The 12,511-nt window shown below is 34.4% G+C and overlaps 1 protein-coding gene across 1 annotated transcript in view; it reads right to left on the bottom strand.

The window, feature by feature from the left end:
• Positions 1-12,511, bottom strand: part of LOC149775619 (uncharacterized) — a 51,164-nt gene that overhangs the window by 35,309 nt on the left and 3,344 nt on the right. The window contains exon 3 of the mRNA XM_089943501.1: positions 2,785-2,849. Within this exon, the coding sequence (XP_089799627.1) occupies positions 2,785-2,849 (65 nt within the window). The remainder of the gene's footprint in view (positions 1-2,784; positions 2,850-12,511) is intronic.

Raw genomic sequence — 12,511 nt, forward strand, 5'->3', positions numbered from 1 at the left:
CAGGCAAAGATTCCTATTCTTCTGAATGACATGAATTTACCATAGACTGTATGTGTCTAACTTCCTCGATGTTGATTAAGAGAAAACAACAGTAATATGCATGTGATCCAAATACATGATCTGGCAGATTTCTGTGAAATTAAAAACAAAGTATTGGTTATTTACAGCAGTAAGTGCTATTTGGTTGCCCAATATTTTACTAAGTGAGCAACTGTCATAAATATTTCAGAAATACGAAAAAGATATACATATATAATTTGCAATGTAAATAAGTGAATGATTTTGTCACTTTAGAAAACAAAATTATGAGCACATCTTCAAAAGTAATAAAGAAGGTTTATATGCCAAAAATGATAGCTGAAGTTAAAAGAACGATTCAAACTAATATCTACTAAGAAAGATAATCCTTCTAAATTGTCACATAAGCATCTATGAAATATATGAAGACTATCACGAGAAGCATAAAATAACCATCTAAAAGCACTGGTACCAAAAAGAAGACTACTGATCCAGGAATAATTCAAGCCTTTGTCAAATGAATGATATTATGCTGATTCAGCATGCTCATCTGCCTTACAAATGAAATTGAACAATCCTTTTTTTCCCCCAGGTCATAACAAAGAAAAACAGATTCCAAGTACAATCCAGACAAAAACTTTAAATCTTCTGAACGTTTTGCCTAAATCAGACCAGCAGATCATAGATAAAAAAGATTGAAATTGTGTTTCTAAATGAATAAATATTTACTTTATAGAATATACTATATATATACTTATTATAAGTCAACCTGACTATAATTCACCCTCCTCCCTCCTTTGTATGGCTGCAAAAGGCTAATTTTCTTTGACCCTCCTTTAAGTAGATGTGTAATTTGCAAATCAAATCCATCTCTATGGTGTGACTTGTCATCAGTGTGTTGGAGTTGCATTTTAGAAAAAAAAAAGACAAGCTGGATAAATAGATTAATAGGACAAATAAGGACAAAACCAGTGTAAAATGTATGCAAGAATATTATTGAGTTGAATGGCACAAATAAAGTGACAAATTATACATTTTGTCCATTTTCGTGAAACAAAATACATAATGCTTAACATTTTAAATCCATTTATTAGACAAATCCATGCATTTGAATGTAGATCACATATTGGTACAAAGGTTGTGTCCATAATGATACAATTCACAATGCCATGTAACATTATTTCCGAACACTGGAACATTCCCAACACAAACAGTGAATGTTAAGTCCACATTTTTGTAATTCCTAGTAACCTATAAATGTCACTGTCAAATGTCATATGGTTCAAAGCTCAAGAATTCATCCTTTTCATCCATGTCATCAATATAAGGTTCTGCATCCCTCTACTGTCATCCAGTTATTGTAAACATAATCTGGCACTTGATTCCGCATACCATTCTGATTCCTTGTCTTTACTGTCATCAGCAGGTGCTGTGGTGTTGGTGTCATTAATGAAATCACTGAAGAGTTTGTCAACCTCCATCATTTTGCACAGCATGGGGAATACCTCATTTCTTAAAGGTCTTGATCACAATCTCCAATAGAATTTTCTTTAGATGCCTGGCACACTATCACCTTTCACTGACTTTTTCTTGTGCCAGTCACACACCTGTTTCTCTGATAACACCAAATTCACCTTCTCCAGTGTAATTGTTATGTGTCTTATCAACATCTGTAACTTTGAACTTAATTATTCTATCATAAGCATTATGTTGTCTTGTACCCATATTGGTGCATATCCTCCATAAAATGATGTGTCACATGAAAAACATGATTTTTAATTCCCAAACACACTACATGGTCTTGTTTAAAGAGATTTGGACCAGCATCACACATGTCATTAGCATGTTAGCAGGAAATTATTGGCAAGCTTTCTCACATCTCACACTGGACAAGGCCGAGACTTTGACAGAGGTGAGATGGTAGTAAATGGTAAAAGTAAGCACTTTAAACCACCCAGCCCCCCAGGGCCCCTCATGTGTTTCTACCTAAAAATTTACCACTCAGCCCCCCCAGGGCCCCTCAAGTGTTTCTACCTAAAACTTGGGGTTCCTGAGACCCATGAGTAGGCATGGTAATTGTGTATCATTAATCCTAGAATCTACTACATTTATCACACGAAAATGCAGTTTAGTCTGTAGAAGCATGTTATCATTTCTAAGCATGCTTTCTGGGACTGTGGATGAATGGGTGGCAAGACAAGAATGAAACCGCATGTCCTTGTAATGACTTAACATCTGAAAATTATAGGTTCACTATATGTTTTTTTTCATTTGTTTTTCAACTTTGATCATATAAAACAAGTCTGTATCTAATGAGAGAATCTAAGGTGGATATAATAAATGTTTACACTTAACCATGTTAGCTATATGAATCTCTATTGTGTTTTATCCTTCTGACAAGCTTTATAATTAATCTCCTCTTTGCATTAAGAGTCCTTCTCTTGCAAAATGAACCAATCCATTCTTAAAATCCAATTAACATCTTTGGAAAAATGTCATATTTCTCTCAACCTTACAAATGAGGCAGTCATGAATCAGGTTATCAGTGTTTATGGGAGTCCTCAGGAAGTCCTTATGGGAGTCCTCAGTAATGAATCAGGTTATCAGTGTTTATGGGAGTCCTCAGGAAGTCCTTATGGGAGTCCTCATTAATCAGGTTATCAGTGCTTATGGGAGTCCTCAGGAAGTCCTTAGTAATGAATCAGGTTATCAGTATTTATGGGAGTCCTCTGGCTTTGTTTTTCAATAAGTTTTTAATCTTCTTACTGCCATGCACCCCCAATTATGAAGTTCCTTTCCAATGGTGAACAGATTCTCTGCACCATTTACATCTATATTTAATCATTAATCTCTTTATACTGTTATCACCAACACTGTTGACCACTGTAAGTCATATCAATGACATAAATGAAAAATAAATGCATTTCTGAACTATTATGTTTGTCCAAAATTTGAAGAGCCAATCTGACTAGTTTATTTTACATAACTTTGACTTCCTGTGTTCTAGAGTTAGCAGGGAGAATTAGAATTAACATACAAATGGTCTGCTAAAAAGGAGAATTCTCTTTTCAACTTAACACTGTAATTTACTCCAACACTCATTAGTTTAATTATATTTCTTTAATCATTTTAATTTTTAAAATACTCATTTTTAATTTTACTTCTTTACTCAATTTTACTTCATTATTTATGTCTTGTCTTTTTATTGCCCTGAAGGATCACGTAGAATCCCCACTGACAACTAAACACACATTACATCTGCTTTTAAAATAACAGACTTTAAAAAATACATTGAAATTTACTAGACTGTTAATCAGGAATACTGGTATAGATGTTCCACTAACATTCAATGGGTTTAGAACATCAGTTATGGGATTCTGATCATCAACAAGAATAATTAATACTAATGCATTTTTAAAAAAGCACCAATGAAAAACATCTGACATAAAAATCTTTAAAGAAAATGATCTGAAAAAAATTCATATACGAATGGTGAACACCAAGAAAATTATAATACAAATGACTCACTCAGTGAAAACTAAATAAACTTTACCAATCCAACTGATAATAGAAATAGCAAACTATCCACTTCATTAAAAAAGAATAGAATGTTGTTACAATATTTGGATGAACTCAAAAACAATCTTTACCAACCTTAAAATATACAATAAAAGAGTCAAAGAGGAAGGACTGCAAATGGTGACAATGAAGGAGGTATTGACATTTAATGTTAGAAAGACTACTCAAAAGTTACAGTTACTTTGAGTAGCAATTACACAGAATATAACCCAACTAGAATTCTAAATTGTTTGATTTAATAGCCAGAGACCTATACTAGCATCTACTTTACCAGATACAGCTGGAGGTTTCTGAAACCCAGAACCTACACATTTTCCTCAATCAAGTCAATGACAAAAAATGCAGTTTGTGTAATGGTTAATATTTATATCAAGTCAGTACCAAAAAATGCAGTTTATGTAATGGTTATTATTTATATCAAGTCAATGACAAAAAATGCTGTTTGTGTAATGGTTATTATTTATATCAAGTCAATGAAAAAAATGCAGTTTGTGTAATGCTTAATATTTATATCAAGTCAATAACAAAAAATGCAGTTTGTGTAATGGTTATTATTTATATCAAGTCAATAACAAAAAATGCAATTTGTGTAATGGTTATTATTTACATCAGCTCATGACTGTGCCTATTAACATTATGTTACACTAAGACTTTGTTTTGCATACCGTTTATGGAAATTATACATAAATACAGAGAGGCACAACTGAGACTTTGTTTTGCATATAGTTTATGGAAATTATACATAACTACAGAGGGGCACAACTGAGACTTTGTTTTGCATACCGCTTATGGAAGTTATACATAATAACAGAGGGGCACAACTGAGACTTTGTTTTGCATATAGTTTATGGAAATTATACATAATTACAGAGGGGCACAACTGAGACTTTGTTTTGTATACCGTTTATGGAAATTATACATAATTACAGGGGCCCCGAGTGGCCGAGTGGTCTACAGTGCTCACCATTCCGGATCACTGCCATCTCACCTCTGTCTGTGTTGGTTCGAGTCCAAGGCTCGGCTAGCACGGGTACGTGGGAAAGCCTGCCAGTAGTTTCTCGTGGGTCGGTGGTTCTTCCCTGGGTTTTTCAGGGTTCTTCCTCCACCAGTTATACTGGCCGCCATGTATAGCCTATCTTGTGCTGAAAAATGGCGTTAAACCCAACAACAACAGCAACAACAACATAATTACAGAGGGGCACAACTGAGACTTTGTTTTGCACACCATTTATGGAAATTATACATAATTACAGAGGGGCACAACTGAGACTTTGTTTTGCATACCGTTTATGGAAATTATACATAATTATAGAGGGGCACAACTGACAGACTGAATATCAGAATCAAAATCAGAGATGAAGAAAAAAAGGTAATAGATTTTCATGGTATTTTTTCCACGTAAATTTAATAAAATATACAGTTGATGATTGAAAAATATCACCTTAATGTCCCATTTAAATTTGTATACAGTGGAATGAAAATTAAAGAAAAGACAGTACAACACTAGGTCAAATGGTTACCATTGATTGGAACCTGAACATTTAAGCCATAATGACAATTTTCAAGATGGAATCATAAACACATAATATAATACAGTTTTAATCATGCTGGAGTCTCCAATAATGAGCTGAAAGGTAGTTTTGATAACACGCAAAACAAATGGAAAAAGTATCCTCAAAAGATAAATAACTCAACAATGAAGAAGGTCCAACAAACATGGTTTTAGTCCCTAAGTTTCAATTAATGTACAATTTTACAGAAGACACTATACATTTCTTAGATAAGCAACAAGAAAAGAGAAATTAGCAGCAAAGTGTTAGCAATTTGCTTCACAAATATTGATTGCATCTGTCTGCATTTGAAAGTACACAAGATAAATGACTGCATGAAAGTGGCCTAATACTACCCAACATACCACAAGGCATCTATTTCACTGGACAACAAATTTTTACAAAAGTCATGTTACTGAAATAAAATTAGTCAATTCTTACCAATTTTTATGTGCTGAACACGAATATGACAGTCAAATTGCAAAATTGGCTCTAGTTTTTTTGTAATCTGCAAGAAATTAATATTTACATAACGAAATGCATTCCAATAGTAAAAGGTCAACTGTAATAGCCTACCTATAAAAAATCAAGTCATTGACTACATCTTAGATTTCTTCGCCTGTCTCTTGTACAGCTGTTCGGGAGCATCTCTGAGGAGTGTCCAGCAGTAGTCAGCCAGCATTGTAGTGGACCATTTTCCCTGGTATCTTTGTTCCATTGTTGCGATATCTTGATGAAAACGTTCGCCGTGTTCATCACTAACAATACCACAGTTGCTAGGAAAGAAATCCAAATGGGAATGAAGGAAGTGAATCTTTAGAGACATATTGCAGCCAAGTTTCTTATACTTCATCAACATGTCTTCTACTAGTTCCTTATAGTTTTCTGCCCTAACATTTCCGAGGAAGTTTGTAGAAACTAGGCGAAAAGCATTCCATGCTTGTTTCGCGTCACCTTCCAGCAAGTTGTTGAACCGGTCATCTTTGAAAAGCTCTCGAATCTGAGGACCCACAAAAACTCCCTCTTTAATCTTTGCTTCGCTGAGTCGAGGGAATTTTTCATGCAGGTATCGGAATGCTGGCAAAGTCCGGTCAGTGGCTTTCACGAAGTTCTTCATCAAACCTAGTTTGATGTGAAGGGGTGGTAGCAAGATTTTCTGAGCCTCAACCAGAGCTGGGTGTTGGATATTCTTCTCTCCAATGGCTACATTCTGCCTGTGAGTCCATTCCTTCCTCATGTAGTGCATTTTCCTTGCTCGGCTATCCCACTCGCATAAGAAACACATGTATTTTGTATATCCTTGCTGCAGTCCCATTAAAAGGGCAACTACCTTCAAATCACCACAGAGGTGCCAGCTGTACTTGTTATACTCAATGGAATTCAGTAGTTGCCTTAAGTTATCGTATGTCTCTTTCATGTGGACAGCATACGCTACTGGAATAGATGGAAGAATGTTTCCATTGTGCAAAAGCACAGCCTTGAGACTCAGTTTCGAAGAGTCCACAAATAGTCTCCATTCTTGTGGGTCACGAGTGATTTTTAAAGCATTCATGAGGCCCTCAATATCGGAACAGAATATCAGATTACTTTCCTTTCTGAAGAAAGGCTCCAATTGCTGGTGGCGCTTTCGATATGCAGTAATTGTGACATCTTCTTCTAGAAGATTCCATTGTTGGAGTCTTGATCCTAGCAATTCTGCCTTGTTCTTTGATAAGTCCAAATCACGAATCAGGTCATTTATTTCTTCCTGTGTTATTCTGTGTGGGGTTGATGATGCACCACAGTGAAAATCTGGATCACTGCATGCTGATGGACCAGGAGAAGAACAGGTCGACTCACCTTTGTCTTCGTCAGATGAATCAAGAGAATATTCTGCTGGAGGTTCTGGAATAGGAAGTCCCTCACCATGTGGAACTGGTCTCAATGCAGACGGAATGTTTGGGTAGACTATTCTCGACTTCTTTCGCTTCGTTATTCCGCCGGAAAGAGGAGGAACCAAGCAGAAGTAACAGTCATTTAGGTGGTTGCTTGGCTCTCTCCACACCATTGGGACTGCAAACGGCACTGATGACCTTTTGCAATTCAACCACTGTGAAAGCTGTGTTGTACATGTAGCACAGCATATATGCAGAGCCCAAGGCTTGTCTTGGTCACCAACCTTGCATCCAAAGTAAAGATGATATGCCTTCTTCACTTGAGAATTGATACTTTTCTTCTGGTTGGCAAATGTCACTTCCCCACAAATATAGCAAAAATTGTCCGCGGTATTAACACACTTTCGAGGCATTACTGTTCTTTATTGTACGTAAATGGATAAAATAATAAGTTTTATGTAACAGTAGCTTGAACTGTCTCGCACAACGTCTAAAATATTTTAAATGCTGAACCTATCTGATTGGGCTTTATATAGTACACTGCTTACGTCAGCTTCAGCAGCCGCCTGGCATTAGTATAATAGGCCTACACATGTATAGTACACTGCTGACGTCAACTTACTTCAGCAGCCGCATGGCATTAGTATTGCATTGCATCAGAAAATGATGCAATCAGCTGTGGATGATGTGAGCATGATGGTATTATGCAATGTTACATCATTATTCCGGATGTTGCTGCAGTCCTACTGGAGAAATTTACACAGTGAAACATAGAAAATGAGGTATATGAATATCTTCAAAACGAGAGCCAATACAAATTTTTCATGGTTATATTCGTGTTCGGCACACCAAAATACTACAGATTAGGGCCTTTTCAAGTCAGTAATGATTTCACTGTTGACCAGTGTTTTCAAATCAAAACAAAAGGAAATGTGGATTCTCACAAAATGCATATCTATATCTTTTTCATAGTCAGGTTAACACGAACAAAAATTAAATAACATCAATTCTCTTTTACACATATACAAATACACATGATTATTTGTGGAGTAACTACCATATTTATTGTATATTAGGACATGATAAAATGAATTTTCGTACTGTTCCAGACCTTATGGTGAGCCTCTTTTTCACCTAGATCATATCTCCATGGACTTTAAAAAAGATATAAATTTGCATTGAATTTGCACACCACACACACACCCACACACCCAATGCATGTTACAATAAAATAGATAAACACAAATGCTTATTTGATAATAAATTGGAAGAAGCTAACCATGTATTGTTATCATTTATTCCTCTGTTTCTTTTCATTGTAAATGTTAAAGAAAATATATATCCACGATAACACACAAGGCATTGTTCACTGACATACATATCTATATCTTTTTCATGGTCAGGTTAACGTGAACAAAAATTAACTTACATCAATTCTATTTTACACATGATTATTTGTGGAGTGACTACCATATTTATCATATATTTGGACATGATAAAATGAATTTTCGTACTGTTCCAGACCTTACGGTGAACCTGTTTTTCACCTAGATCATATCTCCAAGGACTTAAAAAATATATAAATTTGTGTTGAATTTGCACACACACACACCCACACCCAATGCATGTTGCAATAAAATAGATAAACACAAGTGCTTATTTGATAATAAAATGGAAGAAGCTAACCGTGTATTGTTATCATTTATTCCTCGGTTTTTTTCATTGTAAACGTTAAAGAAAATATATATCATATATGTAGTGTATGCATCCATACTGTTGTGTATATTGTGTGTGTCAGATAACACACAAGTCATTGTTCACTGACATACATTCAGAGAAACAAATCCTTTTAGGTTGTACTCAATGGTTTGAATATTGTGTCAGACTGAAAAATGGATCCAACAAAATCACAAATGAGAGAGTGAAGAGGGAAATATCAACCTATTGCTTGAAGGCACCTGCTTTTCACACATGATATGGTTTAAGGTGCAAATTAACTAAGACTGTATTATATCCAGATTAACTATTTGACAGTATCTCGCAAATAAAAATCATTGTTCAAAATTACATTCGCTGTCAGTACAAATGACAATCTTTTGACTAGCATGGGTTACAAAAAGTATTATTAAAGCAAATTACTGCTGTGAATAGTATTCATCCTGCAAACATCAATGCCTGTTTGTATCAATTAAGATTACAGATGACAAGCAAATAGAAGCCCATGTGGTAAATAAACACAACCGGCAGCAAGCAATAAACTAGTTTGAACTTACTGACAGGATATAAAATACAATGATTATTTTATTACATAGCAAGCTAACCTCAGAACATGATTTGGATTCTTTTATGTGTGCCAAAATGTTTTACTATACGAGGTTGGCCAACTTTGGTTCCTTTTACCAGTATTCAAGTAAATTTTGAAAACACTTTGAAACAAACAACTTCTAAAGTCACACAATCTAGTACATCATGTATGGACATTGATGACCCAGCATTTCCCAGATGATTTTGAGAAAAAATATAATCATTTGATGAATTCTTGAAGGCCAGAACATAAGATGATTTTAAATGGCACTCCAGTGTACTTTGATCTCATTCCTTGGCAGACTATTGATAAGAAGGGGGTTAAAAGTGGGGTAATTCACACATCTGGTAGACTGTTGATAAGAAGGGGATTAAAAGTGGGGTAATTCACACATCTGATAGACTGTTGATAAGAAGGGAATTAAAAGTGGGGTAATTCACACATCTGGTACAGAAAAAAAAATCTTAACATAAACTTTGTAGTTTCTGCTTCAGGAGATGTATTACCTCAAATGATCATTTTTTCATCAAACAAATTTTCATGCACCACAAGGATGGATCATATGTATGCAGGAGAAGGGTTGGGTTTATGATATGATAATGAAATGGATTAAAGAATTATTCTAATGTACACATGTTTAATATTTTTTAAATAAAATTTAATTTTGAGTGCATTTTCTAACATGTAATTTTCAAATGATTTAAAAGGTGTCCCACGACTTATGACTCAAAAGAAAAGATGTGTCCCAGAGCATACAATGCACAAAAATATTACTTTAAAAATTAATTTATGGTGTCCCAACAATTACGGTGTACCAATATATATATATATATATATATATATATATATATATATATATATATATATATATATATATATACAGTAAACATGGTAATTAAAATAAAATATTGCACTAAATCTAACAGAGACTGAATTAAAGGTTGTTTTGATCACATCATTGTCATCTGACCAACATTTAAGCAAAAGACATGTGACAAAAAGTAGTTATTCAAAACTTAGATGATAATTCTGATCAAAGATAAATTTGATATGTGCTTAGAGTTTCTTGTTGATATATGTAAAGGGAGACAAATATGATACTTTTTTTATCTATAACTGTGGCAACATTAAAGAAATGAAATCACTGGTGGTAGATGCTCTGATAAAGAACAAAACAAACACTTTCTGATGAGGTTTGAGTTCCTCTCTCAATTCAAGGTGCTAACAGGAGCATATGGTAATGTGTTTATATTGAATGTTATACTTTTGGTTTTTTGTTTTGGTGATTTATGCCACAGCAACACAAATACATTATTTAGTGTTAACACATTAACCCCTAGTGACAACTTTACGGGGCTGGAGGTAGTAGCCTACTGCCAAGCTCTGTAGCGTCATGGTCATGCATGATACACTAAAGTGGGTGGTATTATAAAAAGGTAGACAGGTATAGCTCTACATTAATACCAAATAATCTGGAATATCTAGTTGCACTACAAAATGCAGATAAAAAACCTCATTTTCTGGACCCGACTTTTTTAAACCCAAAATTCAACCGTGGTCGGAATCCGATTTTGTATCTGGATTTTAGACTTTTTGGTCTCAGATCTAAAGTAAACCAGTATGAACTCCAAACAGACAGATGAGCCTTTGCAAAAAGTAGGATTAGATGGGCATTTTGGAATAAAGAGTGGTCTCCATATAAAAATAATGGCTCTGTTTTTCCAACACAAAAAAAATGAAAATAACAAAAATAATAAAAAATCCAACTTTTACCCTTCTGCTCACACACGAGTCAAATAGCCAATGAAAAACAATGTTTCTAACACAAATAGGCAGTATGTTATTGAAAGATGACCGGGAATTTGGTGTTTTCGAGTCTATTCAGAAATAGCTTTCAAAATGTGTTTCCTACTTGATTTTCAGGCAAAAATGACAAAAAGCTCCTGGGGTTAATATGTTAAGGCAATTGGAATAAAGTACCATGGTAACTGCATAGTCTGTGCAAATTCATTTCCTGGTCTATCTTAAGTAAATGGAATTTGTATCTTATATGGAATTTGTATGCACATATTTAAGTGCATAAATGCATGGCAGCTACACTGCCTTCAAAGATACTACTATAAAAACAATGCATGTGTTCTTTCACGATTAAACTCAACATCTGTGTGTGTGTGTATGTGTGTGTGTCATTCTTGTTGTTCATATGACTAAACTCGACATTTCTCTGTGTGTGTGTGTGATTGTTGTTGTTCACTGGAGAAACCTCCATATTTTTTTCTTCTTTTCATAATGATAAACACAGTAATGACAATTGTGAGCTTGTTTTGACAAAATATACACCAAGTGCTTATGATAAGATTTTCTACGTCACCACAAAAGGATTCATTTAAAGGGAATAATCACAAAGTGCATAGTGCTGATGTTTGAATGTGTGCAGGTAAGCAAAGGAAAAACCTTTCAAGGGTAGATCTGTCTTTCTTACCTGCTTTTTAAAAGCAATGGCTAATAATATCACTTGATAGAGTGCATGTCAAAATTTGGCTACAAATCATGCATATCGTAGGTGTTTCATCAAAATTTATAAAAATATATTACAGGTGTTGTAAACTACTATGTCTGGTAAACAAAAACTACATTATCTTATATGCAAATGAAGAAAAAGCAACTTGATTAGCTCTTGTGATTAAGCAATACTCACATATATGGGGCTGGAAAAGTCCATACATTCTAATTCTGAATAGGAATGAAAACAGTCTGTGTAGATGTGCACAACTAAAAATAAAATACTGTAGCTTCAAAAGCACATATGTCCAAATATTACCAGCAAGGTAATCAACTCAGGTTCATAATGATGCAACAAAAGCATAACAAATAACTTATGTGTCAGACTGTATCAAAATATGTTAAAAAAACTGCACTTTAATAATATACAAATTTATATGGATTGTGCATCGTTCTAAAGTATTGATGGACTTTAGAACCAGGCACAAGTCATGTAATATTGAAGACTATTGTCTCATAGTAAAGAAATTGATGGAAATTGTATTCATGTTATGACTTCTTAATTGACCTGGTTACCATAATGTTGGCAGACAATTGTAATCTTCCAATATATTTACTGGAACTGAATTGCACATATTTTTCAGTGATCAGCAACAGTTACAAGTCTGTGTTTGCTAAAGCGA

The sequence above is a fragment of the Sinohyriopsis cumingii genome, chromosome 19 (assembly GCF_028554795.1).
Source record: "Sinohyriopsis cumingii isolate HCF-2022 chromosome 19, ASM2855479v2, whole genome shotgun sequence".
Classification (NCBI taxonomy): domain Eukaryota; kingdom Metazoa; phylum Mollusca; class Bivalvia; order Unionida; family Unionidae; genus Sinohyriopsis; species Sinohyriopsis cumingii.